This window comes from Paramisgurnus dabryanus, chromosome 3, assembly GCF_030506205.2.
Source record: "Paramisgurnus dabryanus chromosome 3, PD_genome_1.1, whole genome shotgun sequence".
NCBI classification, from domain to species: Eukaryota; Metazoa; Chordata; class Actinopteri; order Cypriniformes; family Cobitidae; genus Paramisgurnus; species Paramisgurnus dabryanus.
The window spans coordinates 14676916-14704908 of NC_133339.1; the positions used below are offsets into that span (position 1 = coordinate 14676916).

Below are 27993 nucleotides of genomic sequence, written 5' to 3' on the forward strand. Positions count from 1 at the left end.
AAATATTATTTCAAATAGTTGATTTTTTTGTAGTTTTCGATGCATTTTGAAATGTCTGTTTTTAGAAAATGCCATAGAAATTTGACTGACAGTGGCGGCTTGTGACTCCTCATCCGAGGGGCGCGAATTCAAAATAAGTGTTCGGAGTATCGTGTGTGGTTCCCTTTTCCAAAATATGTGTCCTGCGTGTTGAGAGATCATGTGTGCATCACGTGTTTTGTCAAAATAAGTGCCTGCTGCACACGCATCAAAACCGTTTATGATAAAAGAGACGCTCATGTTCCAAAAGACACTCCCTTAACATTAAACTCTGATTACGCATGAGATTATGCGAGTATCTGGCAAACGCGAGCGTCTCTTTTATCATAAACCCTTTGACGCGTCTGCAGCAGACACTTATTTTGGCAGGACACGTGATGCACATACGATCTCTCAAAGTGCAGAACACACATTTTGAAATTACGTACCACACACATGACGGGCTACATACATGTTGTGACGAACTTCGCATTGTGCGCCCTCAGAAAAAGAAGTCACCAGCCACCACTGTTGACTGAATGTAAGTGAGTGTGTGTCCGTGCGTTTGCGTGTGTGCGTGTGTTTGCGTGTGTGCGCTTGCGTGTTTGTGACTTCACACGCACACACCTGTGTATGCATTTTACATCTTTGTTTTGCATCTGTGGCTGTTTTTTGCCAAATACCTTTGTGTTTGTCTGTTTGTGTGATTGAGCATGTCTTTTCTATGTTGCAGTTGTGCTCTAGTACCAGGCCTACCTTTCTGTGTTAAAATTTATTTTAGATTTATTCTAGATACATAGTTTTTTTTTACAATTTCCCATTCATTTTCAATTGGGGTCATTTTTACCCCCAAGGGACTATTTAAGTAACATTTTTACACCTCTTTAGAACGACCGAATCAAGACCAGTTTTTCTACATGAATCTTCACAGATAATCTGGAAAAATTACAAAATCTTATTCCACTGAGATGAAGGGAACCAAATTGTATAACTAAAGAAAAGTGTCTTGGGGGTAAGATTGACCCCAAGGTACTTATTGGGGTTACTATTTTCTTAATATTTGTTTTTAGTAATGTGGCTAAAGCCCCCTAAAAATGGCCTAACAACGCCCATGGTGATCAACACTGCAAATGTTTAACATATTTTTACTATTTTCACTAAAATATTGAGGTGCATAAGCTAATATTATTTAGGCCTATGATTAATTAATTAAAAAATTATTAATTAATTAAAAAACAAGTTGACAAAAAGACATAGAATCCAATATTTGGTGATATTGGAAACACCAGAAGTGTTAAAGGGTTTTGAACACAGCACAAGAGATAAACTACAAGAGCAGAAATTGACAATAGAAATGACATAATGTACTTCACATTAAAAATAACATGAATACATGACATCTCAAATGTGTTTTGTCACTCTGGTTTATCAATATGAACTATTTACTGTCTTCATTTTAGATATGATGGAAGTGAAAGAGGAGAGTCAAGCTGAAGTAGATGAGAAACATCAGATTGTAAAAATAAACCATAATGTTTCACAGGATGAAACTCTTAAGGAAGAAGACATAAAGTGTGAAAATAGTTTTAGTGAAGATGAAGGCCCTGCAGATCACAAGAGGACTCACAGTGAAGAGAAACCTTTCACATGTCAACAGTGTGGAAAGAGTTTTAGAAGAAAAGATAACCTTAAAGCACACATGAGGATTCACACTGGAGAGAAACGACACGTGTGCCATCAGTGTGGAAAGAGTTTTACAACTGCAGCTGAACTTAAGATACACATGAGGTCTCACACTGGAGAGAAACCTTACAGTTGTCAACAATGTGGAAAGAGTTTCTCTATTGAAAGTAACCTTAAGATACACACCAGGATTCACACTGGAGAGAAACCGTTCACATGCCATGAGTGTAAAAAGAGTTTCAGAATTAAATGTAGCCTTATAACACACATGAAAATTCACAAAGGAGAGAAACATCACGCGTGTCCTCAGTGTGGAAAGAGTTTCAGTGATAAACATAGACTTGAGACTCACATGAGGATTCACACTGGGGAAAAGCCTTTCAGATGTCAACAGTGTGGAAAGAGTTTCACCTATCAATCGAGCCTTAGCCGGCACAAGAAAATTCACAGTGGGGAAATGTTATATGCATGCCAGCATTGTGAAAAGAGTTTCCGAGACAAAAGTCAACTTAAGATACACATTAGAGTTCATACTGGAGAGAAACCTTACACATGTCATCTCTGTGGAAAGAGTTTCAGAGATAAAAGTCAACTTAAGATACACATGAGGGTTCACACTGGAGAGAAAAGACACCCATGCCATCACTGTGAAAAGAGTTTTACAATTGCAGTTAACCTTAAGATACACATGAGGTCTCACACCGGAGAGAAACCTTACACTTGTCAACAATGTGGAAAGAGTTTCTCTATTGAAAATAACCTTAAGATACACACGAGGATTCACACTGGAGAGAGACCTTACACATGCCATGAGTGTGAAAAGAGTTTCAGAACTAAATGTAGCCTTATAAGACACATGAAAATTCACAAAGGAGAGAAACCTCACGCATGTCCTCAGTGTGGAAAGAGTTTCAGTGATAAACGTGGACTTGAGACTCACATGAGAAATCACACTGGAGAGAAACCTTACAGATGTCAACATTGTGGAAAGAGTTTCACCTATCAATCAGGCCTTAGCCGACACATGAAAGCTCACAGGGGGGAAATGTCACATCCGTGCCAGCATTGTGACAAGAGTTTCCCAGATAAAAGTCAACTTAAGACCCACATTAGAGTTCACACTGGAGAGAAACCTTACACTTGTCATCACTGTGGAAAGAGTTTTATAAAAAAATTGTACCTTAATAGACACCTAAGAATTCACACTGGAGAGAAACCATACGTGTGTCATCAGTGTGGAAAGAGTTTCAAGACAAAATCTTACCTTAATGTACATTTGAGCACTCACACTGAAGAGAAACCTTTCACATGCCATGAGTGTAAAAAGAGTTTAAAAACAAAAGCTACCCTTAAAAGACACGCAAGATTTCACACTCAGTAGAAACCATTCATGTGTCAACAGTGTGGATATGGGAACAAAGTTTATAAATCAGCTGAGGTCTTATTAATAAAACTGTCTGGAGGATCCTTACTAAAAGTCTACATGTGCACAAAAGCCCAAAATGGTGTACGGCAAAAAAGATTCAGGCCGTTTCTTAATGGTGTCCAAATGGCACACTCCGGACTTGTTGACCGTCTCAGAGTCCACACTTTGATGACATCAAGTAGTGCAGACCTTAGGGACCTTGAAGTGGGTCCAAGAGGGTGCACCGGAGTCATATTTTGGGACAGACTCGAGCATCATAGAATAGAAGATGCCCATCAGTGTGAACTCCTCCCTTCCATCATCTGATTGGTCTGATTTCTCTTCCGCAAGGACTTCTGGGTTGGTAGAGTGCGCGAACCCTGGTGCAGTGCGGGCTTCGCCGAAGTCTCGTAGTCTAAGAGAGCATTCGCAATTTAAGGCCATGAGACCGAAAGTCCACAAGAACTGCGCCATTTGAGACAAGGCCAGTTTGCGTTCTAGTCTGTACTTGTGAAACGTTATCAGTCGTGGCCCAAGTACTGCTCTAATTCTAAGTTCACATCAAGTCAAGTTCACTTAACATCCCCAGATGTGTTCTTGATCCGCAGATTTTATCAAGGATGCATCAGGAGGTGACTTGTGTGGACTTTCCCAGAATGCATTTCACGTCAAAGGCAGTGGAGCTTAACCCTCATGTGTTGTTGGGGATGTTTTCATCCACTACAGAGTTTTTTTTACTCTTAATTTGGCCGTAACTTTGAATGATTTTTGGTGACAAATCTTATATTTACATATATTTTAAGAAAATGCTTTGAAATTTTTTAAAAACTCAACGATATACCGTGGGCAAATTTACTACCCTTTCGTGTTGTTAGTGGATGAAAACATCCACTAAATTCAACGGCTGTAAAAATTTATCAGATGAATATTTTTTCCAAATTTTTTTTCATAAATCTGTTAATCAACCTCAGTACTGATCAAAACTACCAAATCTTCACAAAAATTCCATGATTTTAACCCTTTAATTGCCAAGTTTATAAGGTGTGTCAATGATTTGGGGAAAAAACACACACAAAATGACAGATTTTCATTATAAAAAGTGATTGTATACTGGATTTTTGATTACCTTTTTCAGAGTCTTGACCATGTCTAAGATTGGTAAAAACATTGGCTTTGAAACATTTTTAGTTTTTGTGTAGCATCAGTTTTAATTTTTTTCTCCCTCGTTTATTGTTATTGGCTGTTTTTGCCCCATTGACTTCCATTATAACCACATTTTTTGATTGCAGAGCTATGACACCTTTTTATCATGCATTTTTGAATGTTGGATTTTTTTCCTTTTGCTAAGAGGTCAAATTTGTAATTTTTACAGTTTATCACCATGTGGCAACTATTAACCCTTTAGTAGCCCTGTGCAAAAACAAAGCTTAATTTCTGACTTGTACATTGAGTTATATGGAGTATAACTCCATAATAAAAGCATATTATTGTGTGTGTGTGTGTGTGCGTGTGTGTGTGTGTGTGTGTGTGTGTGTGTGTGTGTGTGTGTGTGTGTGTGTGTGTGTGTGTGTGTACCTGGTAATTATCACGTTGTGGGGACAAGATAGGAATACCAGTGTTTTTGTGACCTTGTGGGGACATTTTGATGTCCCCATGAGGAAACAAGTTTATAAATCAAACAAAATGATGTTTCCTGAAAATGTGAAGTAGGAGAAGGGTTTTTGTGATGGTTGGGGTTAGGGAAATTTTCTGTAAAAATCTTCTCTGCATCGGATTTATGAACATCATTTATTATGAACACAAAAACAACTTCAAATAAATTGAACAATGAAGCAAGAGTAGAGGATGGATGGAGAACTAAACAATCAAACTAACTTTTAGTGTGTATGTGTGTATGTGTGTGTGTGTTCAGTATTTCCAGCAGGACTTGCAGCATATCACTTGGTGCTCTCTGCAAGTGTGTCCACCACAACAGATGCAAGTGCTGACATGTTTGTTCTTTGCACCAATTGCATGTTCCCCTCTTCACTTCTGAGCTGCTGGTGCCTGCTGGCAGGGCCGGCCCTGGCTAATTTGCTGCCCTAGGCAAGATTTCACCTGGTGCCCTTTAGAATCACAGAATCACAATTGTGTTCCAATCATTTTGTTCATAACTTACACAGAAACAAACTGCACAGCTTTGTCTTGTTTTTCTTTATTTTGAAAATATTTTGGAAACACACACAAACACACAAACACATACACACAATACCCTGTTACTCAGGCATTTGATCTTGACATTGTTAAAATCTTGTCTTTTTTACATGTTTTAACATTGTACATTTAACTTAAAATATTTAATTGTGTACAAGAAAACAGCTCTTATTAATGAATTATTAGTAGCATGTTGTAGTGTCTCGGGAGATTGTGCTCATTGTTAAATAGCGTTGTGGCTATTGCACTGGAGCGGAAGTTTAAAATATAAACCCAGAATTCAGCGAACGTCAAGAACAAGAGAAAAACAATAAGGCCAAGACGCGGGATTTAAATTACGTTACACGGACCATGTATAAATTTCAATGTTTCTGGACAGAAATACCAACTTTGTCTGGTATTAATAAGCTGCACATTGGAGTGCTGGCTGCTCCCCGCGGTGCTGAAGACGCGTGATGGCACATATACACAGATATCTGCGTGCAATCTATTGGAAAGTGGAGGAGTCATTAGTTGGGTTAGTAAAATAACGAAATTACAGCTTTTAAATAGAAGAAAACAAGTTTTTTTGTAAAGAGATATATTTTTTTCAGATGAGTTAGTTGGGTTAGTAAAATAATGAAATTATAGATTTAAGTACAAAATAGTATTTATATAAAGAGAAATATTGAAATAAAATTGCAAAACTCTTCTTAAGAGGAAGTAATAAAGTAAAATAACGAATAATAATTATATAATAACGAATAATAGTTTCCAATAGGTTGCACGTAAATATCTGTGCTGCCACCAGTACTCCGTCCGAGCGCGTCTTCAGCACCGCGGCCAGCACTCCAATGCGCAGCTTATTAATACCAAACAAAGTGAACAAGTTGGTATTTCTGTGCAGAAACATTGAAATTTAAACATGGTCTGTGTAACATTATGTAAATTCCGCGTCTCTGTCTGATTGTTGTTTCCGTTTTCTTGTTCTTGACGTTCGCTGAATTCTGGGTTTATATTTTAAACTGCCGCTTCAGTGCAGTAGCCACAGATCTATTTAACAAGCACGATCTTCCGAGATACTATGCTACTAATAATTCATTATTAACTGCTGTTTTCTTGTGCAAAATATTTATATAATAAAATATATAAATATTTATAGTTAAATGTTTATATACATATATTAAAAAAATAATAATTTGGGCGCACGGACGCCCCAAGGGGTCGGCGGCGCCCTTAGCATTTGCCTATTCCGCCTATGCCCAGGGCCGGCCCTGCCTGCTGGTGTCTGTGGATTTGTGTCTGGAGAGACAGCTGCAGGAGACTGAATCTCTCTCACCAGTGCAGTAGCAACTGGTGTGCGAGGGTGATGCTCTCTCCTCAATATTGCTGCAGAGATTTTCCCAGGTCTTCTAGGAAAGCCTTCTCCTAAACAGCTTTTCACCTCCCTCGTGCATGAGTTGCTGTCCCTCCAGACAAACTTGCAGAGAGCACCAAGTGATATGCTGCAAGTCCTGTTGGAATGACTAAACACTTATGTGTTCATAATAATGATGTTCATAAATCTAATGTCTAATGCAGAGAAGATTTTTACAGAATATCTTTTTTTCATGCACATACGCACACATATGCACGCACACACACACACACACACACACACACACACACACACACACACACACACACACACGCACACATACGCGCACACACACACACACACACACACACACACACACACACAAATATGCTTTTATTATGGAGTTATACTCCATAAAACACAATGTACAAGCCAGAAATTAAGCTTTGTTTTTGCACAGGGCTACTAAAGGGTTAATAGTGCCACATGGTGATCAACAGTAAAAATGACTAATTTGACCTCTTAGCAAAAGGAAAAAACAACAACATTCAAAAATGCATGATAAAAAGGTGTCATAGCTCTGCAATCAAAAAATGTGGTTATAATGGAAGTCAATGGGGCAAAAACAGCCAATAACAATAAATGAGGGAGAAAATTTTTTTAACTGCTGCTGCACAAAAACTAAAAATGCTTCAAAGCCAATGTTTTTACCAATCTTTGGCATGCCCAAGACTGTGAAAAAGGTTTAAAAAAATCCAGTTTACAATCACATTTTATATTGAAAATCGGTCATTTTGTGTGTGTTTTTTCCCCAAATCAGTGACACCACTTATAAACTTGGCAATTAAAGAGTTAAAATCATTGAATTTTTGTGAAGATTTTGAAGTTTTGATCAGTACTGAGGTTGATTAACAGATTTATGTAAAAAAATTTGGAAAAAATATTCATCCGATACATTTTTATAGCCGTTGAATTTAGTGGATGTTTTCATCCACTAACAACACGAAAGGGTAGTAAATTTGAACAATGCACAAGGGTTAAAACCTGCAAATATTTAAAATATTACTCTTTCTGTGTCATAAAATGTAGCTATTTAGTCAAGAATATAGATGAATAAACTTCAAATCTGTGGTCAGTTAGTAAAGCTAGCGCATAATATATTAACATTTCCTCTGATGATTTTGGATATTTGAGTTCAAGTTGATCAGCGGGCCGTCAGCGCTGTGTACACCATCAAGGGCAGATTCATCTATGCAAGTCCTTCTGAAATTTGCTGCTAGCTCAGTGCAGCTGCTCTGCCCTTCAGTATCTGATGGTCAAACATGAAATATTCCCTTTGGATATATCTACTGGCATTTTTTGGTGTCATCAATTTATTTCTCTTTCTTATTCATATGAATTCTGTTATTTGTTATTATCGTTTTAACTGATGTTAAATTTAAGTTTTATAACTTAATCACATATATTTCCTATAGAATCTTAACACTGAATCACTGCCTTTGTACTTGAACCTTTTTTACTTGTGTTTACTTCATGTTGTACAAAAGTTTTGTACTTTTAAATGAATGGTTGTGTCTTATATCATATTTCATCTTGTAATAAATGCATTAATCGTCGTACGTGTTGCCTGAACCGTATATTCATTTTTTAAAGTAGGAAAACAAGCAAGGTTTTTGCATTTATATATATATATATATATATATATATATATATATATATATATATATATATATATATATATATATATATATATATATATATATATATATATATATATATATATATATATATATATAATGAACGTAAACAAGCAGTTATATTTCTCTATAAACGATGGTGTCTGTACTGCCTTACCACTTTGAGCTCGATCCAGAGAGTTCAGACGGCCGTTACGGTATAAAAGATGTCTGTCAATAATCGTGATTGGATTTAACTTCTTTAGGTGTCTTTTACTCTGCCACAATGCTAAGCGAAGACAAAAATGTGTTGCAAAGACATTCAAAAGGTAATTATATCAATAACTCTATGGAAACACCAAATGTAGCATTCTACATTATTTCACTATGCTGCCCTACAAAGCCAAAGTGCAATAACTACGCATTTGGTCAAAATTGAGTTAAGGGTTAAAATGGACTTTGTGAGATCTGTTGTGTGTTGTGACAAAGTTTCTTGGTTAAATTTTGTCCCGTTTCAGAGAAACATGTGTCCCAAAATTGCAGTAACATGTTTGACTGGCTGGTGTAAAAAACTTTAAGGGCATTTTTCTCAGTTTCAGTGTTTGCGTAGTTACTGCACTTAGCCTTTGTAGGGCAGTATGGTAAACTTTATTGTGAAACACGGCTTACTTATAAGTGCTATAAGGTTTTAAGGAGAATGCAACAGGTTCCAGGGCCTCTTAACGGCGTGATTCATCATCAGACAATTTATAGTACACAGAAGATTTATAGCACCGACTATGGGCCTTCGATGCGCAGGACACTAGAGTAAGTGTTTATTAGTTTTATTACATTTTTAAACTAATAACACTAAAGTAGCATTATAGTAACAAAGTACCCAAAAGCTTTTTTATTTATTACAAATATATATTTAAATGTTAAACAATATACAAATAAACATACTATAATAACCACATTGTGTTCTTCTCTCAAAAATTGATCAATTCACTTCTTACAGATTACAGCTATCTATACAGATAAATGGCATATCAAAGCTTTGTCAGCTGGTGCTATATAAGACGACACTATACAGTAGGGTTATCATCCTGTCATGTGTTGTTCTTCAGATACGCTTGGAGCTTCCTGATCAGACTGGTCAGAATGTTGGCTTCAGACGACCCCTATACTGAATGGCATGGCATGCAATCACGTCCTCCTTTGAAGGTCTCTAAAACTGTGATGCCAGGTCCATTGGAATCAGGGTTTCCTTCAGCTTATCTTAAAATACCTCATCAAACACAAGTCTGATTAAGTCATCCACATGACTGCAAAAATATTGCAGTCAATAAATCTTTTGTTTTGATCATTTATTTCCGTGCTTCATACATTACGTTTTTATTTATGAATATATTTGAAATAAGAACTTTACTGCTTACAGAATGTTGCTTGTTTTTACTGGCCTTTGCAATGTATTTCCCCCTTTTAGAATTTGGGAGCATAACCTTGTTTTTAAAATATTCCCATATAGACAGTCTGTTGAAGTTATAAAGAAATGGTTGATGATGTATTTTTGATGGGGAACGTGTAAATCTAATTTTAGTTTTAGTGCTGTGAATTTGGACTGAACATCACACTTCTCTTATGCCTTAAACCATTTGTAAAATAAATTATTGTTTCGTAAACAGTGTAATTTTTTTATTAATGTTTTATGTCAGATATCATTAAGTGTTTTTATGTGATTTATATTTATATTTGATTTATATTTGTTTTATATTTATGATAAAATGTATGGTTTATCAAATTCTTATGTATTAAGAACAATGAACAATGTAGAGAAAATGGTTTGTTGATTGATTGATTTATGCACAGGCATCAGAATGTAGAGGTTAGGAGAACCTCTGGGAATGTTCCTTGCTGGTTAGCCAGGAAAGTTTTCTAAACGTAAATAGAACGTTCCCTTTAGGTTCCGAGAACGTTTCGCAACCTAAGGGGAACGTTCTATTTAAGTTAAGAGAACTTTCCTGGCTAACCAGCAGGGAACGTTCTGATTGTTAGCTACGATGTGTTTAAAAAACAAATTCAAAGAAGTTATCATTATGGTAAAATAAATGAATTAACCTTTTTAAAATATCTGTACAGAAATTATGCACAAGTGCGCCACTAAGGAAGGGGGGTTAGGATGATTCTAAGGGCCTGCACACACCCCAGAGAAAATATTTTATAAGTAGACCTAACAGTAATTGTAGTATCATTGATATAATAAATGTACCTAACAAAGAGTTACCAATAAAACAAAGTTATGGCTTATATCTGCATTTCCACTAAAGCCCCCCCCCCCCATTCGCTGCATGGTTTGGTCCAGTCTTTCGTAGTCTGAAGACTAGAGGCACGTCCGTTTATACGCATGCGCGATCAGCGGAGGATCTTGTCGTGGTGCTGAGCAAATCGCCAGTAACTTATAAACAAAGTTTTAGTCAATCACTGAGTGAAATGGTAAAATGAGAGAGAAAGGTCTGAAAATCAGAAACTAAACGGGACTACAGAGGCCAGAGAGAGAACGGGCTGACCATTACACATTTCTTTAAAGAAAGGTAACTTATCATTTATTCACGGAGCTTCCTTTTAATGTTTGTTGCCAACCGCTAACAGTCAATTCAATAGGTTTCGTTTATCACCGATGAAGGATATTATTTTCTTGCTAACGGACTTTTACACGTGTGATACTCTGCCTGTGAAAACCTAAAGTCTCAAATCTAAGTGTGAGATAAACAGCATCACAGTTTGATTTCAAACATTTATTTCACTATGATTTCAATTGCTGACATAAACTTACTCAGTAAATATTAAAGATATCTCAGTCAATATTAAAGATATCAAGTTTATATTTTCACAGAATGTTCTTTATATTATATAGGATGATTTTATGTAGAAAACAATAAACCACAAATAAATACTTCAGCTGGGTTTTCATAGGCAGGCTCACAATTATCCATTGAAGGAAACTAAAGGTTTTTGGGTTAAGGTTCAAACCATATCACGTTACATGTTTAATCTTTGTTCAAGAATGTTGCATTTTCTCTGAATATTTGGTTACTGTGACTGTGGCATATGACGGACTTCTTTTTCTAACCATTCTTTAAAACTTTCTATTATTTTTTGGACCATATTTTTTCTTCAGACTGAGCTCATTTTGTGCTGCCAGTGCAGACATGTTTCTCATGCAGCAATAATTTAGGTACAAGTATTATGTGAGGTTTAGTTCATGTTTTCAGTCATCTGTACTTTTGTCTGTTTGCTTTTGAAGATTAAAACTGAGAAACAGAGAGCTTAAGCGCAGGAGTGAGAAAGAAAGTGGTGCTCTCTACTTCTCCCACAGCGTCCAGAGATTAAAAGTAAATAAAATAATGTGTTTTTGTAATCTGGGTGGGTACTGATTCATTTTCAATCCAGGAAAACCCTGCTGCAATAATCAGATGATGTCTTAATCATTTCACTTTGACTTCAACTTCTATTCAAAACCTTTAATCCCCCTATTTAAATGTATTGAAAATTGCATGAAACTGTTTATTCAAATTAATAAAAAAAGAAAATCGCCCAGGTCTACACCAAACATTTAGATCTGTAATTTATGCGTGAGAGAACAAGTGAATCATTACATCCCTATAACATAAGTCAATCTTAGCATAACATCAGGGTCAACGTTAGAAATAACCCCATTATCTGTCATAAATAAAACTAAAAAAGTGAAACAATAAAAAGTCTGAAACAGATGGTGAATGTTTTACTGACATTAAATGTTTTATTGCCTCTGCTTTCATTTCTAGTTCACACCCATAAAGTGAAAGTGATTGAGACCTTCAGTGAAGCTCCTCCTACAACAATCCACCAATAAATGCTGGAGTCAAACACAGAGAGAAATCACTCCATGTGTGACAACTGAAATCTTCATGACATAATGTTGATGCTGGTGAAAGAGGAGCTTGAGAAGATGACAGATCCACAACCATGCAGAATAAAGGATGAAGATACTGAGGAACAAATAGGTTGGTGTCTATTTTTCAATCTTTTTTATTGATGGTTGAGGAATAATCATAAAAACATTGAGAAACATGAAGGGAAAATAAACCCAAATTCATGAGATGATAACTTTCTGCATCTATAGACCGTTTCAGCAGTAACAACATAAACACGGTCCGCACGTAACTTCCGGTAAACTCCGCTAAGAATAAATAATAACAAAGTTCTTTAAACATCGTTTATTTATATAACGAGCAAAAAAAAACAACACATAGATTACCTAGGAAACCAAAACATTTGTTATTTTCGACGAGGCATTCGTTCAAGAGATCAGTTTAGTAACTAGTCAGACCATTTAAAAAACGAAACCGGAAGTAAGGTTCGGATCCAGACGTGTATCACGTGCGTCCGATGAAACCCTCTATAATAGATTCAGTAGAATTAGATTGAAACATCAGGTAAAGAGTTTTATCCAAAGCAACCTTCAGTGAATTGAATGACTGTGATCTCCATGCAATGCTCTACTACAGTTAAACCTCATGTTGTGTTCACGTCATTATAGAGAGATTTTTCTTTTAGACAAAAATAGTAGTTAAAGTTATTACACCGGACTGAAATTTATTGACTTTGTTCACAAAGACTCCCCACCTTGTTTCACTTTAGGTGTTTCTGGTCAAAAATGACCGGCCTACAGAAAATAGTTTATAACCAGGGTCTTCTAATGTCTCAGACAGAAGAGAGAAAATGTAGAAATGCACATTGTGTGCCCCAAAATTTTTTCAAACAAGCACTGTCTGTTTTAAATGCAAAGCACCCATTAACAAGCCACATGAAATAGGCTATTGTCATTCATGTGCATACGTTCAGTAAATGCATTAGATTCATGCATCATTTACATGAGTTTACACAAAGTTTTTATCATTTTGGTTTAACGACTCAGATTTGATACTGACTCTGTACCATAGTGTGCAGAAAGCAATTTAAAGCAAACGTCTTAGTTAAAGGTATAGCGGATGATTTTCTTTTTCCGGGTGGATAATCAAGACTATTGGTCCTCCTAGTTGTCAATCATTCTGGTGATATGTTTACATAAGGCCATTGTACGTGCTCGTCCCTAGGTTGTTTTCGCTTTCTGCTTATGCGCACTTTCAGGTGTATATGTGTGGTGAGCTACGGTTTCAGCCATTCATTGAAGCTCGCCGTTCTCTCCGTGTTTTTTCAAAATGTCTGAGGGTCGCAAGAGAAAAAGTGTCTACAAATTGTATGACAAGAAGAGAAAGGCCTCTGAAGAAACAAAAACAAGACCATAGTGTTTTTTGGGATACTATTTCACACGTTTGCGTGTGCTAAAAGCACAGGTTGGGCTTCCCACTGATGCCCACTGACTGCTATTTGGAGAAAACCATTAAAAATCACTGCTAGTAAAAGTTGATGTAAGCTATGTTTGGCGATGCTAGCACTGGCACAAGTCACGCACTGCACAGACACGGTAAACATCTCAATTTGTCTAAAGTAGTCTTATAATCAAATGGTAAAAGGTATCACGCTGAAATTTTCTAAAACCTTGTGTGTTTATTTTTGATAATGTGTTCACAATAGTATTTATTAGACAAATGAAACAAGCTACTTCTCCTTTGAAGATCATATCTTGAGTCCTCACTCAATTGTTCAGTATAATAATGATAGAAACTTGAAAACAGAGCGTGCACGAGAATAACTAGGCTTGCGCACACGTTTGAAAAAAGAAAGCTAGAAAACAACAAGGAGTTATTTTAAAAGCCTCTTTGTTTGGGAACTACTTTCTATCGCTACGGAGTTGAAGGCCAGAATGACAGGTAACACTTTTGACTATTTTGAATCTCACAACAACTTAATAGATGGTTATAGCCGTTTCTTAATATTACCGTTTCTTGGTCACAAAGTATTTACATTTACATTTAGTCATTTAGCAATCGCTTTGGTTCAAAGCAACTTACAAGTCAGGTAAACAATATAAACAATTATAGCAACACAAGAACAGCAATAAATAAGTGCACTGGAAATAGTCTCATCAAGTTCAACACAATATACATAGCCAAGGGTTGGTTAGTAATAAAAAAAAAGAAATGAAGACAGTTAGTCCTATATTAGGAAGTGAGGTAATGGCGGAAGAGATTGGTTTTAGCCGATTCTTAAAGACAGCTACAGAGTCAGCAGTTTGAATCACGGCCAGCAGTTCATTCCACAGCTGTGGAACAGCTCCTGAGAAGGTATGCCCTAATGTTTTTTCCCCCTTTTTGAGATGGCACCACAAGCCGTCGCTCAGTGGCAGAGCGCAGGGATCGAGAGGGTACATAAGGCTGTATAAGTAAGTGAAGGTAAGGGGGTGCTGACCCAGTAATGGTTTTAAAGGCCAGGAGCAGAGCCTTAAATTTGATGCGAGCTGCTATAGGAAGCCAGTGTAACTTGACAAAGAGAGGAGTGACGTGCCTCCTCTTAGGCTCATTGAAGACCACTCTTGCCGCTGCGTTCTAAATCATCTGTAGGGGTTTGGTTGTGCAGGCTGGAAGCCCAGCCAGTAGCGCATTGCAGTAGTCCAGCCTGGACAGGACAAGAGCTTGGACTAGGACCTGCGTAGCGTGCTCATTTAGGAAAGGTCTAATTTTCCTAATATTGTAGAGGATGAATCTACAAGAGCGAGTGGTGCTGGCAACTTGCTCCATGAAGCTAAGTTGATCATCAATGACCACTCCCAGGTTTTTGGCTGTCCTGGAAGGCGTGATGGTCGAGAAACCTAGCTGAATGGAAAGATTGTGTTGAATCTTTGGTTCAGATGATATGACAAGCAGTTCTGTCTGAGAGTGTTTAAAAACAGCGCGAGGAACTGGGTCTGTTAGTCGACAACGACACGAGGAAAGAGAAACAAAATCCTATTGGCGTAAGGGCCGTTCGCATGTAATGCTCTGTTCCAGACAGGCTAACTAGTGCAACATAAGTATATTTACAAGATGAGTTAAAGACTAATACTATGCACCTTCATCCAGCCTACGATGAAATCGTTATGTAAAATTTTCAACGTACATTAATATTTTCTTTATATTTGTTTTTAGTAATGTGGCTAAAGCCCCATAAAAATGGCCTAACTATGCCCATGGTGATCAACACTGCAAATGTTTGACACATTTAACTATTTTCACTAAAATATTGATGTGCATAAGCTAAAATTATTTAGGGCAATGATTAATTAATTAAAAAATGAAAACAAGTTGACAAAAAGATAGAATCCAATGTTTGGTGATATTGGAAACACCAGAAGTGTTTTAGGGTTTTGAACACAGCACAAGAGTTAAACTACAAGAGCAGAAATTGACAATAGAAATGACATAATGTACTTCACATTAAAAATAACATGGATTCATGACAATCTAAAATGTGTTTTGTCACTCTGCTTTATCAATATGAACTATTTACTGTCTTCATTTTAGATATGATGGAAGTGAAAGAGGAGAGTCAAGCTGAAGTGGATGAGAAACATCAGATTGTAAAAATAAACCATAATGTTTCACAGAAAGAAACTCTGAAGACAGAAGACATAAAGTGTGAAAATAGTTTCACTGAAGATGAACGCCCTGCAGATCACAAGAGGACTCACAGTGAGAAGAAACCTTTCAGATGTCAACAGTGTGGAAAGAGTTTTAGAAGAAAAGCTCACCTTAAAGCACACATGAGGATTCACACCAGAGAGAAACGACACGCATGCCATGAGTGTGGAAAGATTTTTACAAGTGCAGTTAACCTTACGATACACATGAGGTCTCACACTGGAGAGAAACCTTACACTTGTCATCAATGTGGAAAGAGTTTCTCTGTTGAAAGTAACCTTAAGATACACACCAGGATTCACACCGGAGAGAAACCGTTCACATGCCATGAGTGTGAAAAGAGTTTCAGAACTAAATGTAGCCTTATAACACACATGAAAATTCACAAAAGAGAGAAACCTCACGTGTGTTTTTATTGTGAAAAGCGTTTCAGTGATAAACATAGACTTGAGACTCACATGAGAATTCACACTGGGGAGAAACCCTTTAACTGTGATCTGTGTGGAAAGAGTTTCACCTTTCAATCGAGCCTTAGCCGGCACAAGAAAATTCACAGGGGGGAAATGTTATATGCATGCCAACATTGTGAAAAGAGTTTCCGAGACAAAAGTAACCTTAAGATACACATTAGAGTTCATACTGGAGAGAAACCTTACACTTGTCTTCAGTGTGGAAAGAGTTTCAGAACAAAATCTATCTTTGAAGCACACATGAGGATTCACACCGGAATGAAACCACATCCGTGCCATCATTGTGAAAAGAGTTTCAGAGATAAAAGTCAACTTAAGATACACATTAGGGTTCACACTGGAGAGATGCCATTTACATGTCATCTGTGTGGAAAGAGTTTCAATTTTCAATCGAGCCTTAGCCGGCACAAGAAAGCTCACAGGGGGGATATACCATTTGCATGCCAGCATTGTGACAAGAGTTTTGCAGATACAAGTGAACTTAAGATACACATTAGAGTTCACACCGGAGAGAAACCTTACACTTGTCATCTCTGTGGAAAGAGTTTCAGAACAAAAGTTAACCTTAAAGCACACATGAGGATTCACACTGAAAAGAAAAGACACCCATGCCATCACTGTGAAAAGAGTTTTACAGCTGCAGTTAACCTTAAGATACACATGAGGTCTCACACTGGAGAGAAACCTTACACTTGTCAACAATGTGGAAAGAGTTTCTCCATTGAAAGTAATCTTAAGATACACACAAGGATTCACACCGGAGAGAAACCGTTCAAATGCCATGAGTGTAAAAAATGTTTCAGAATTAAGTGTAGCCTTATAGCACACATGAAAATTCACAAAGAAGAGAAACCTCACATGTGTTTTTATTGTGGAAAGAGTTTTAGTGTGAAACATAGACTTGAGACTCACATGAGAATTCACACTGGAGAGAAACCTTACAGATGTCATGTGTGTGGAAAGAGTTTTACAACTGCAGATAAACTTAAGATACACATGAGGACTCACACTGGAGAGAAACCTTACACTTGTCAACAGTGTGGAAAGAGTTTCTCTATTGAAAGCAACCTTAAGAAGCATGAAAAAATTCACGCTGGAGAGTAGTGTTGTCACGGTACCAAAATTTCAGTTGTCAGTTCCGATACCAGTACAAATTTACGGTTCTCCGTACCAATTTCAGTACCAAAGCAAAACACAGAAACATGCTAATTAAACACTATTTTATTAATAAAGTTAAATGTTAATAAGCGCATTGCTATTCGGTATAAAATGCATTTGTTGCTGAAAGGTTTCAGCAGCTGTTGTCTGTGTGTGTTTGCTGGGGTCCTTCATGCTGATGAACATCATCCTCTGATGCTTTAAAAGACAAATACAAAAACATTAAATAAGACAACTGGTTGAACATAGATGCATATATAATATTAGATGACTGGCACTAAATAACTGTTTTTAAATAACAAAACTGATATATATTACATTTACAAAAAAACGACATAGATTTAAGTACCTGCATGCATAAAACGACTAACATTGCTAGCTGAACATTCATTACTTTCTACCACAAGAATTTTGTATATACACATGTCATCAGAAAGAGAAAAAGTGTTTTCTCATTTATTTTCCCATGTAAAAGTTTTTAAAGCATTACTGTTCTAACTATAAGTTTATAAATGGTGGTTCATTTGAATTCCACATTAAAATTCTACAGCACTCATAATGCAAACGCAATTAAAACTGAAGCTCACCTGCTTGAAGTCTAAGGGGTTGTGCACACCAAAGCTTTTAAACGCGGCTGAAAACGCCTGGACAACGCTGCCTGAATGCCAGCTGTTTTTCAGCTGAGTGCCAGCTTTCTTCAGCTAAGCGTTTTGGTAGCTCTGATACGTCAGCTGTGAGACGGTTGGTTGCTGTAATACTTGTCCCACCCCTCGTCCACTGTGATTGGACGGCCGCGTAAGAACTGACATTGACGAGCGGAGCTTTTCATCCAAAGTTAAATATTTTTCAACGCTGAGGCGGCGAGCTTCCCTTGGAAACAATTGAAAACATGCGCCGGCCGCGGGCGTAAAACCTTTGGTGTGCATGCCCCCTAATGAATCCAGCCGATGACTTTAATGTTTTTCCTCCTTCCATCCGGACACTTCACTTGTTCTCTCGGTGATGCGCTTTACATCTGAAGTATTTCTGTAAGCTGGTAACCCGACTCTGTACATGTTTAAATGATTTTGTGGAGCTCAGTGACCCTGCGTTGCGACTCGCGTCACTCATGTCTTCTTGTCTTTCTCCCCTACTGATTTAATGAATACTGGGGATTCAGACATACTACTCTGTTCACGTACTATATTTTAGGAAAGAATGTGGTTTCGGATGATACTTAAGTACACGTGCCTCTGAATCTCGCGTGAAATAGTCAAAAATCCCGGAAATCCTCTCCTACCCTTTTACATTTACTGAGGTTTCGGGCATACTATTCGTTCGCCTACTGCTTTTTGCCTACTATATAGTATGGCAGTATGCGGTTTCGGATTCAGCCATAGACTAAGTGAGCCTGCGCAATTTAAGATGAGACCGTAAGTCCACAAGAAGTGCGCCATTTGGGACAAGGCCAATGTGCGTTCTTGTCTGTACTTGTGTTCTTGTGGACTTGTGAAACATCATCAGTCGTGGCCCAAGTACTGCTCAAATTCCAAGTTCACATCAAGCCAAGTTCCCATAACATCTCAGGATGTGTTCTTGATCCGCTCATTTTATCAAGGATGCATCAGGAGGTGTATTGTGTGGACTTACGACAGCCAAGTTTCCCAGTATGCATTTCACGTCAACGGCAGTGAAGCTTAAAACCTGCAAAATATACGAAAAATTACTCTTTCTGGTCTTAAAATGAAGCAGTTTAGTCGAGAATATAGATGAATAAACTTTAAATCTGTGGTCAGTTAGTAAAAATAGCAGCGCCTATATTAACATTTCCTCTGACGATTTCTGATATTCAAGATGTTCAAGTTGATCAGTGGGTGGTCAGTGCCGTGTACACCGCCAAGGGCAGCCTCCCAGTCATTCTGAAATTTGCTGCTGTCTCAGTGTAGCGGCTCTGCCCTTTAGTGTCTGATGGTCAAACATGAAATATTCTCTTTGGATATATCTAACTGGCATTTTTTGGTCTCATCAAATTACTTCTCTTTATTATTCATTTGAAGTCTGTTATTTGTTATTATTGTTTTAACTGGTGTTAAAATTAAGTTTCATAACTTAAGTCACATATATTTTCTATAGAACCTTAACACTGAATCACTGCCTTTGTACTTTAACCTTTTTTACTTGTTTTTACTTCATGTTGTACAAAAGTTTTGTACTTTTAAATGAATGGTTGTGTTTTATATCATATTTCATTTTGTAATAAATGCATTAATCAGCGTACATGTTGCCTGAACCACATATTCACTTTTTTTTTATACAAAAACAAGCAAGGTCTTTGCATTTTATTTTATTTTTTTATACGGTTTACAAATCTGAGAGCACGGATTGTTAACTCGTGCGTGCGGTTTATAAACTGAGGGGACGAATTACAACACTATGATCACGGATTGTTTTCTTTTTTCCAAGGGGTGACTAGGGCTCGCTACCTAACAGTAATTGTAGTAGTGTCATTGATTTTATAAATGTACCTAATGTAATGGTTGTGACCGCTGTAATGTATTTACGGTAAATAAGGGTACTCCCATATGCATTTACGGTAGTCCAATTATATAGGGGGATTACAGTAGTAAGCATGGAGTGACACTTTTACAAAATACAAAAACAAGTAGGTGTTATTATGAGACATGGCAGGAATCCAAAAGAACAGATGGCAATTACAAGACTAAGAATTGGACATACTGGATTAAATCAGTCATTGCACAGAATAGGGAAGCATCCTACTGGATTCTGTGACTATTGTAAAGCTCAAGAGACTGTAGAACACATTCTGATAAACTGTAAGAAATATGAGGAGGCTAGAAGGAAGTTGGAAAATCAAGTTGGACAACAAAACATGACAATAGAGTACTTATTGGGGAAATCAACTTATAAAAGTCTAGACTATGTAAATACATTCCTAAAAAGTACTGGATTAATTGACAGACTATAATAGTTTTTTTTTTTTTTAGTTTTTATTTATTTAATCTGCTGCTCACACTCCAGTCCAGTAGGTGGCGGTAATGCATCTTTATGCTGGTTTGCCAACCGCCAATAAAACCGACGAAGAAGAATAAGCATGGAGTGTCCCAGAGTTAAAGTATGGAAATAAAGGTAGATTAAGGCCCTGTCCCAAATGGCGCACTTCATGTGGACTTTCGGTCTCGTGGCCTTAAATTGCGCGTTCTCGCTTAGTCTACGAGTCCGTAGGGTGTCCCATCTGTCATTTTTACGCTTTGAAGTGTGCTCATCAGCGCCTCCTTTGCCCCCTTGATGCGGTCTTCAGCGAAGCCTGCACTGCAGCAGGCTTCGCGCACTTTGCCAACCCAGAAGTCCTTGCGAAAGGGTAATCAGACCAATCAGACGACGGAAGGGAGGAGTTCACACTGACGGGCAACTTCTCTACCTATTTCCGGTGTGATGCTCGAGTCTGTCCCAAAATACGACTCCGGTGCACCCACGTGGACTCGCATCAAGGGTCCCTAAAGTCTGGACTACGTGATGTCATCAAAGTGTGGACTCTGAGGAGGACCACAAGTCCGGAGTGTGCCATTTGGGACAGGGCGTAACTAATGGAATGTCAGTATACACGGCAGAGTTAGCGGCTATACAAATGGCTCTACAATGGATTGAGGAAACAAGGATGGTATCTGTTAAGGAGGTGTTAATATGCTCAGACTCAATGGCGTCTCTCTTAAGTCTTCAAACTTTTAAATCATGCAGAAATGATATATTAACAGAAGTTTTTATTAGTTTATATAGATTAAAGAATGTGGGAATACTGGTGAGATTTGTTTGGGTTCCAGCCCATGTTGGGATTCAGGGCAATGAGGTGGTTGATCAAATGGCTAAAGAAGCACTTCAACTGAATAATATCAATTTAACAGTAAGTTTGAGTAGGGTAGAAGGGAAATCGATTATTAAACAAGCATGTAAAGATATGTGGCAGATATCTTGGGATTTATGTATGAAGGGAAGAAATTTTTATAACATACAAGGTAAATTAAAGCAAAGCAATATAAATCATAATATAAGTAGGAGGGAATAAATAATATTTACAAGATTAAGAATGGGACATACTAGGCTCAATGCAAATAATTACATAATAGGTAAACACAATTCAGGTCTTTGTGATGGGTGTCAGGAAAGGGAGACAGTGGAACATGTTTTAATGTCATGTGTGAAATACCATAGACTGTAAAAAAGATGGACGACGCCTGTTCACTCTCTTCCATTGGTGAAAAGTGAAGCCGCAAGTGTCCCGATATGGCGCTGACATCTTGGGTCTTGAGTCTGCGCACTAGCGATTTCGGGACCAGTCATGCGCACTAGTGAGCAGGAAGGGAAGCCGCGAAGTCAAAACCCCGCCCTCGCTCTCGTAGAATGCGCATATCACACGATATCACAGCTGTCAATCATGACGTGACACCACCGTTTTTATATCATTAAATAACTAACTAAACACAAACCTATTTTAAAAACAAACATTTGAATTTACATCAGCGTGATAAAAACTACAGTAAATGACAGAAACCAGCTTCGGAAAAAAGATAATTGAAGTGTAATAAATTTTTTTAGTTGGTCCCAAGTCCCATTGAATAACATGGGGAGGCGGGGTTTATGACCTATACTGGGACCAGTCACTGGGGGGCGATCGAGACGTTTTGGCTTCACTTTTCAGGGCTTGTGCGGAACGCTTGTGAAATACCAGCAGGAAAGAATATTGTATATTAGAGAAGTTCAAGAAATGGGGATTACAGAATTTACAATGGGCAATATTTTAAATGAAGGGACATATACGGGTAGGCTAATAAGGGCATTAATGAGGTTTTTAAAAAACATTGCGGTAATTCATAGAATTTAATCTGAGACGTGCAGACTTTCCTTGTCACACTCCAGTACAGTAGGTGGCGGTATGCACCTTTCAGTTGGTTTGCAACCCGCCAGTAAACCCACGAAAGAAGAAGAAGAGCTGTGTCCCAATTCAAGGGCTGCGACCTTATAAGCATGGGACCTTAAAGATGAGCACTCGGTCTTTCAAGGTGGCAGCCTCAGAAGTTCGCGAAGAGAACTGAAATGAGACGGTCTAACCTTCGGACGACCCATAATTGGCGTCACCTGCTGCACGCGCCTCTCAGCAGGACATAGCGGAAACGTTTCTGACTTATTAAAATAAATATGAAATCAGAAAAATATTAATTTAGTTTAGAAAATATGACACGTTGATGTAGATTAAACTATTCAACAGTATATTAAATGAATCAACATTAGAAATATATGCATCATAAAAAGAATAATATTAACACAAAACATAACTTATAATACTAAAACAGTGACAAGAAAAAATGTTTTCTGAAAAATACACTTTTTTAATAAAGGTTTTAATTGTTTATTTTAGAATATCCAGCCGTTATATGCAGCCGTTGCAGGCGCGCAATGAATCTTGGGATATCCTCGGCTGTTAAGGATCCATTCGTTCTATCCTTAACATCGCGGAGAAATGAGGACGCATTTTGAGGCTTCATTCTAAGCATCCTTTGAATTGGGACGTCCTTACCAGCCTCAAGTCGCGCTGCTGTGACGCAATCGGTCTTAAAATACGACCTTAGAAGGTCGCAGCCCTTGAATTGGGACACAGCTATGGAGTGTTTTATGAATGGAGTTGTAATGGCGGCGTGCACGCCGAGTAGACAACGCCGGTTTGGTGGCTGTGTTCTTTCTTATTTAAGGTAGAGTGAATTTTATTATATGTAAGGTAATGTTTTTAAAATGCATGACATGTGGTGTAATTGTGTATATTTAAATGTCATGCAGGCAATGAAGAAGGGTTGTACCCTATTCGATGAGACATTTGTTGTAGCTGCTGCCAGGTATGTGATATGTAGCTAAAGTGCATTGTTACGGTGTTTTGTAAATGTTTTGTTGTATTTAAATGTATTGTAGTGTATTCGGTATTTAAGTAATGCATGTATTTAAATATATTGTAGTGTATTTGAGTAATGCATGTATTTATGGATGATGTGTTTTTATCGTTAAATGTTGTGTGTAAGATTAATGGTGATTTCTGGCTCTGTTTTAGGAGCTGGCCTATGTCACCGTTTTGAGGCTTTAGATATAATTATATATAAACCCAATGTCCCAGCAAACACAGAACGTTCCCCTAACGTTAGTTTTTGGTAATTTTTTTGGGAACCAAAAAATAACTTTCTGGGAACGTTATTTTTAGGTTTTATTTTTTGGAACCATAAAATAACGTTCCCATAACGTTGCAGGGTGGTTATTTTTAAAATAACCTAAAAATAACTTATACAGAAAGTTATTTTTTGGTTATTTTTTTGGAACCATAAAATAACGTTCCCATAACGTTGCAGGGTAAAAACGGATAGCCGACTAACTGTGGTAAGATCTTTTAACCTAAAGTGACTGATTTATTTGTCATTGCGTTTTAACTTCAGAGTATACATTCTAGCGATTTCTTTTTTGTTTCTTCATTAGTAGCTTAAATATGTGAAAACGAAAATATATTTTAATTATTTCCATAAAGAGAATATGAAGTTAGAAGCTTTTGATTATTGTAAAAACTAAGAAGAGAGAGGCTGATTGTTGTTACTTAATAATGGAGAGGCGGCTGCTGTAAGGTCTGTTAAACTAAAGTGAATTAAATGTTTATATATTTTCAATAAATATCTGTTTTAAGTCTTCTTTATTGTGTTGAAGTCCCTTGTTATTTGTATATTTGATAAAATAGAATGTTATCTAAATACATAATATGTGATGTGTTGAGGTATTTTTATATAAAATAACCTGTGTTATATAATGGTATAATATTTTAATAGACATTTTTTCCAGTAATAGCATAATTTAATTATTATAGATTTTGTATTAAATAAATTATTTTATTCCTCCTTATATGGAAATGTGTTTTACTTATTTTAGATAAATATGACGTTAGTTTTTGGTTCCCATAACGTTATTTTCCAAGGTTTGTTTTTGGTTAGCCAGGAAAGTTTTCTTTACAGAAATAGAACGTTATTTTTAGGTTATTGTAAGGTTTTCCTAACGTTATTGTAAGGTTTTCCTAACGTTATTGTAAGGTTTTCCTAACGTTATTGTAAGGTTTTCCTAATGTTATTGTAACGGTTTTCCTAACGTTATTGTAACGGTTTTCCTAACGTTATTGTAACGTTAAAATAACCTAAAAATAACGTTCTATTTCTTTAAAGAAAACTTTCCTGGCTAACCAAAAACAAACCTTGGAAAATAACGTTATGGGAACCAAAAACTAACGTTAGGGGAACGTTTTGGGAACCATAAATGATTAGCTGGGGTGTTTCTAAATCCACTTGTGAGGTACTTAAAACTGTTAGCTCATTTTAATATACACACATGCACTTGCCACCAAAGAAGCCTATTTATGTGTTATTTTACTATGGTTGGATTGTGAATAAATAACTATAAAAAGATGATGATGGGACTGAGGAGTTTGCTTGTTTATTCTATGTAGGCTTTACACTAACAAAACAAAGTTATGGCATGTATCTGCATTTCCACAAAAGCCCCCCTCCCCATTCGCTGCATGGTTTGGTCCAGTCTTTCGTAGTCTGAAGACTAGAGGCACGTGCATGCGCGATCAGCGGGATCTTCTCGTTGTGCTGAGCAAATCACCAGTAACTTATAAACAAAGTTTCAGTCAATCACTGAGTGAGAAATCAGAAACTAAGTGAGACTACAGAGGCCAGAGAGAGAAAACGGGCTGACCATTACACATTTCTTAAAAGAAAGGTAACTTATCATTTATTCACGGAGCTTCCGTTTAATGTTTGCGTCAGGTAATGCCAACCGCTAACGGTCAATTCAATAGGTTTCGTTTATCGCCGATGAAATTAGAAGGATGTTTTTTGTCCAGATTTGTAGCCACTTGCTAACATTCTCCTGTTAGTAAATATTGCTAGCGGACTTCTACAAAACCAGGCTAAAGTCTCAAATCTAAAGTGTGAGATAAACAGCATCACAGTTTGATCTCAAACATTTATTTCACTATGATTTCAATTTTAGACATGAACTTACTCAGTCAATAGTAATAATATCAAGTTTATATTTTCACAGAATGTTCTTTATATTTTGTAGGATGATTTTATTGTTACTTCAGCTGGGTTGTCAGGGTCACAATTATCCAGTGGATGAAACTAAAGGTTTTTGGGTTAAGGTTCATACAAACTGTTCCGTGTTCTCCCCACGGAAAGGGCAACCCAGTGTACAAAAGGATATTACTCTGTATTCCACATTTGTTCTTTATTTTTTCTTCAAAAATGTACCAAGGTAATAAACCTGAATTAATAAGAAATGCAACATTCTCAAATGCATACTACAAACAGTACAGTTGCCCAGTTCTTTGCAGGCAATAACAATAAATAACATTAATCAAAAATATGAATTAAATAAAAATACACAATAATACTATTCATATACAAATATATAACAATATCAATAGCATTCAAATATAAAAATACAAATATACAATAACATTATTAGTATATAAATATATAAATACGAATCAAATATAAATATACTAATAATAATATTAGTAGCATACAAATACATAATAATAATAATAATAATAATAATAAAATCATCATAAATTTCATGTATAAGCTTCATATTTAAACATTATACACCATGTTCAAGCCCTACCAAAGTCTATGCAAAAAGCATATAGTCTAGAAGCAGGAAACTACAGCTCCCAGAATGCCCTGCGGCAAACCAGGAAGTACTGTGTTACGTTAAATGCCGAGCCGCGATTCATACAAAATTAAACATTTATAAAGCCAAAGAAAGTAAACACGAATGAAAGGTATGTCACATCAATTTTATAAGTCTAAATGTTGTATATAAGTCCCTACCTAGTTAACTTATAACTTTATAGCTTTATCTTTATCAGTTAACAGCTCAGATCTACCGAAGCATAGCGCTATCTTTAAAGGAGACATATCATGCTAAATCCACTTTCTTAGCTCTTAAATGCATTTTGTTGTATATTTGTAGTGTTTAGAAGTACATAAAAGTTGAAATTAGTCTCTTCAGGAGCTTTGTTGATATCTTTATATTCTTTTTTGGTCATATTTTCCATCCTGTTCTGATTTTTCTATTATCTATTACGTTTTTTGAACAATTACGTCACAGTATTTGCAGCGGAACTGCCAAATAAGGACATCGACTCCCAGCCCAACACTTCGAGCAATCCACCTTTTTTATTTCTCGCTGCGATATTGTAGTCCAAGCTCAAGGATGCAGAAGTTACGAGAGAGTAAGAAATGTACCCTTATCTGTGGGTAAAGTCATTTTTGTGTGCCCGAAGCACTTCAAAGATAACTAATTCACCAATCTCCGCCAGTATAAAGAAGGATTTGCCGATAGACTTCGTCTGATTGAGGGGTCAATTACTTCTATCTTTGGAGACGACGAGCATCGCACTTCGGTAAGCTGTAAATAACTTAAAAAAAGTAAAGTACACGGTGGTCATGGTTTAGCAGTGCCGTTTCTCAATCCGAAGGCTGCAGCCTGCGGAGATCGCTTTTTGGTCATCAAGCCTGGTTTAATTAAGTTAACTTAGCATTAAATCTGCAAGTCATGAGCACATTACAACAACTTACAATTAACTAAGAATAATAGTCAACTTTATAATTGTTAATATTCTGAAATAAGACCGTCTTGATGACGTATGCAGCCTAGATATGCGACCTCTGGAGGCTGCAGCTTCACACCATTGCGATGCCTCCATATGAAGACGTTGTTCTGCAGGTTTGTCGTCTTCATTTTCATCTTGCTCCGTTTCCGACTCTGGCTCGAACATGTACGGCTGGATGGACAAGTCTTCCATTGTTGACATTTTGTGAATAACGAGTAAATAAAAAGTTTCTGTGCCGCTAGATAATCGTATCTCTGCTATAAAACTACAAAAATGGCCGAACGGGGTGGAGTTTAACCGAGTGTCACCTCTGCACCTGGAGAGGGGGCAGGGTATGACGTGCATTTAAAAAGACAGTACCAAAATGAGTTGCTCTCAGATGCACATCAGAAAAGGGGTAAAAAGGGGGCCTGTGGAGCTATAATAATGAGGAATTCAGACCCAAGCATTGCAGTTCCGCTTTATATAGACCTCAAATAGATGATTTATATATAAAAAGGACAGACTTAAAAGCATGATATGTCTGCTTTAACGTACAATGAATGTAAACACAGTAAAACAACATAGCATGGTGACAGAAGATAACATAAGGCATATAACATAAAGGCAGTCAAGAAACATTTGAAATGAAGAGCTTACCAAGTGGCTGAACACCGGGTTGAACGTCAATACAAACTAAATGAATCTCGCGCTTCCTTTTAATGTATTAAACACCGGTCACATGCACACTCCTCTCTTAAAGAGACACTGCATCATTGGGCTGATAATTTTTCTCCCTAA

At 37.0% G+C, this 27993-nt stretch overlaps 2 protein-coding genes across 3 annotated transcripts in view; both read left to right on the forward strand.

Moving 5' to 3' along the window:
- The window catches only part of LOC135769049 (uncharacterized), an 85049-nt gene that overhangs the window by 3751 nt on the left and 53305 nt on the right, over positions 1-27993 (forward strand). The window contains exon 3 of one of the 2 annotated variants that reach the window (XR_010542356.2): positions 9418-10092. The exons of the other annotated variant lie outside the window; for it this stretch is intronic. The gene's annotated coding sequence lies outside the window, so the exon portion shown is untranslated. Of the gene's footprint in view, positions 1-9417; positions 10093-27993 lie in introns of those variants that run through there. 2 annotated transcript variants of the gene reach the window in all.
- On the forward strand, positions 1481-4133 carry LOC135769152 (uncharacterized). Its single transcript, XM_065278533.2, has one exon. It carries the CDS (start codon positions 1481-1483, stop codon positions 3080-3082), a length of 1602 nt encoding a protein of 533 aa, XP_065134605.2. The 3' UTR covers positions 3083-4133.

Bases quoted from the DNA above. Each gene is read 5' to 3' on its own strand.
- LOC135769152 (XM_065278533.2), top strand. From the start codon at position 1,481: ATGATGGAAGTGAAAGAGGAGAGTCAAGCTGAAGTAGATGAGAAACAT.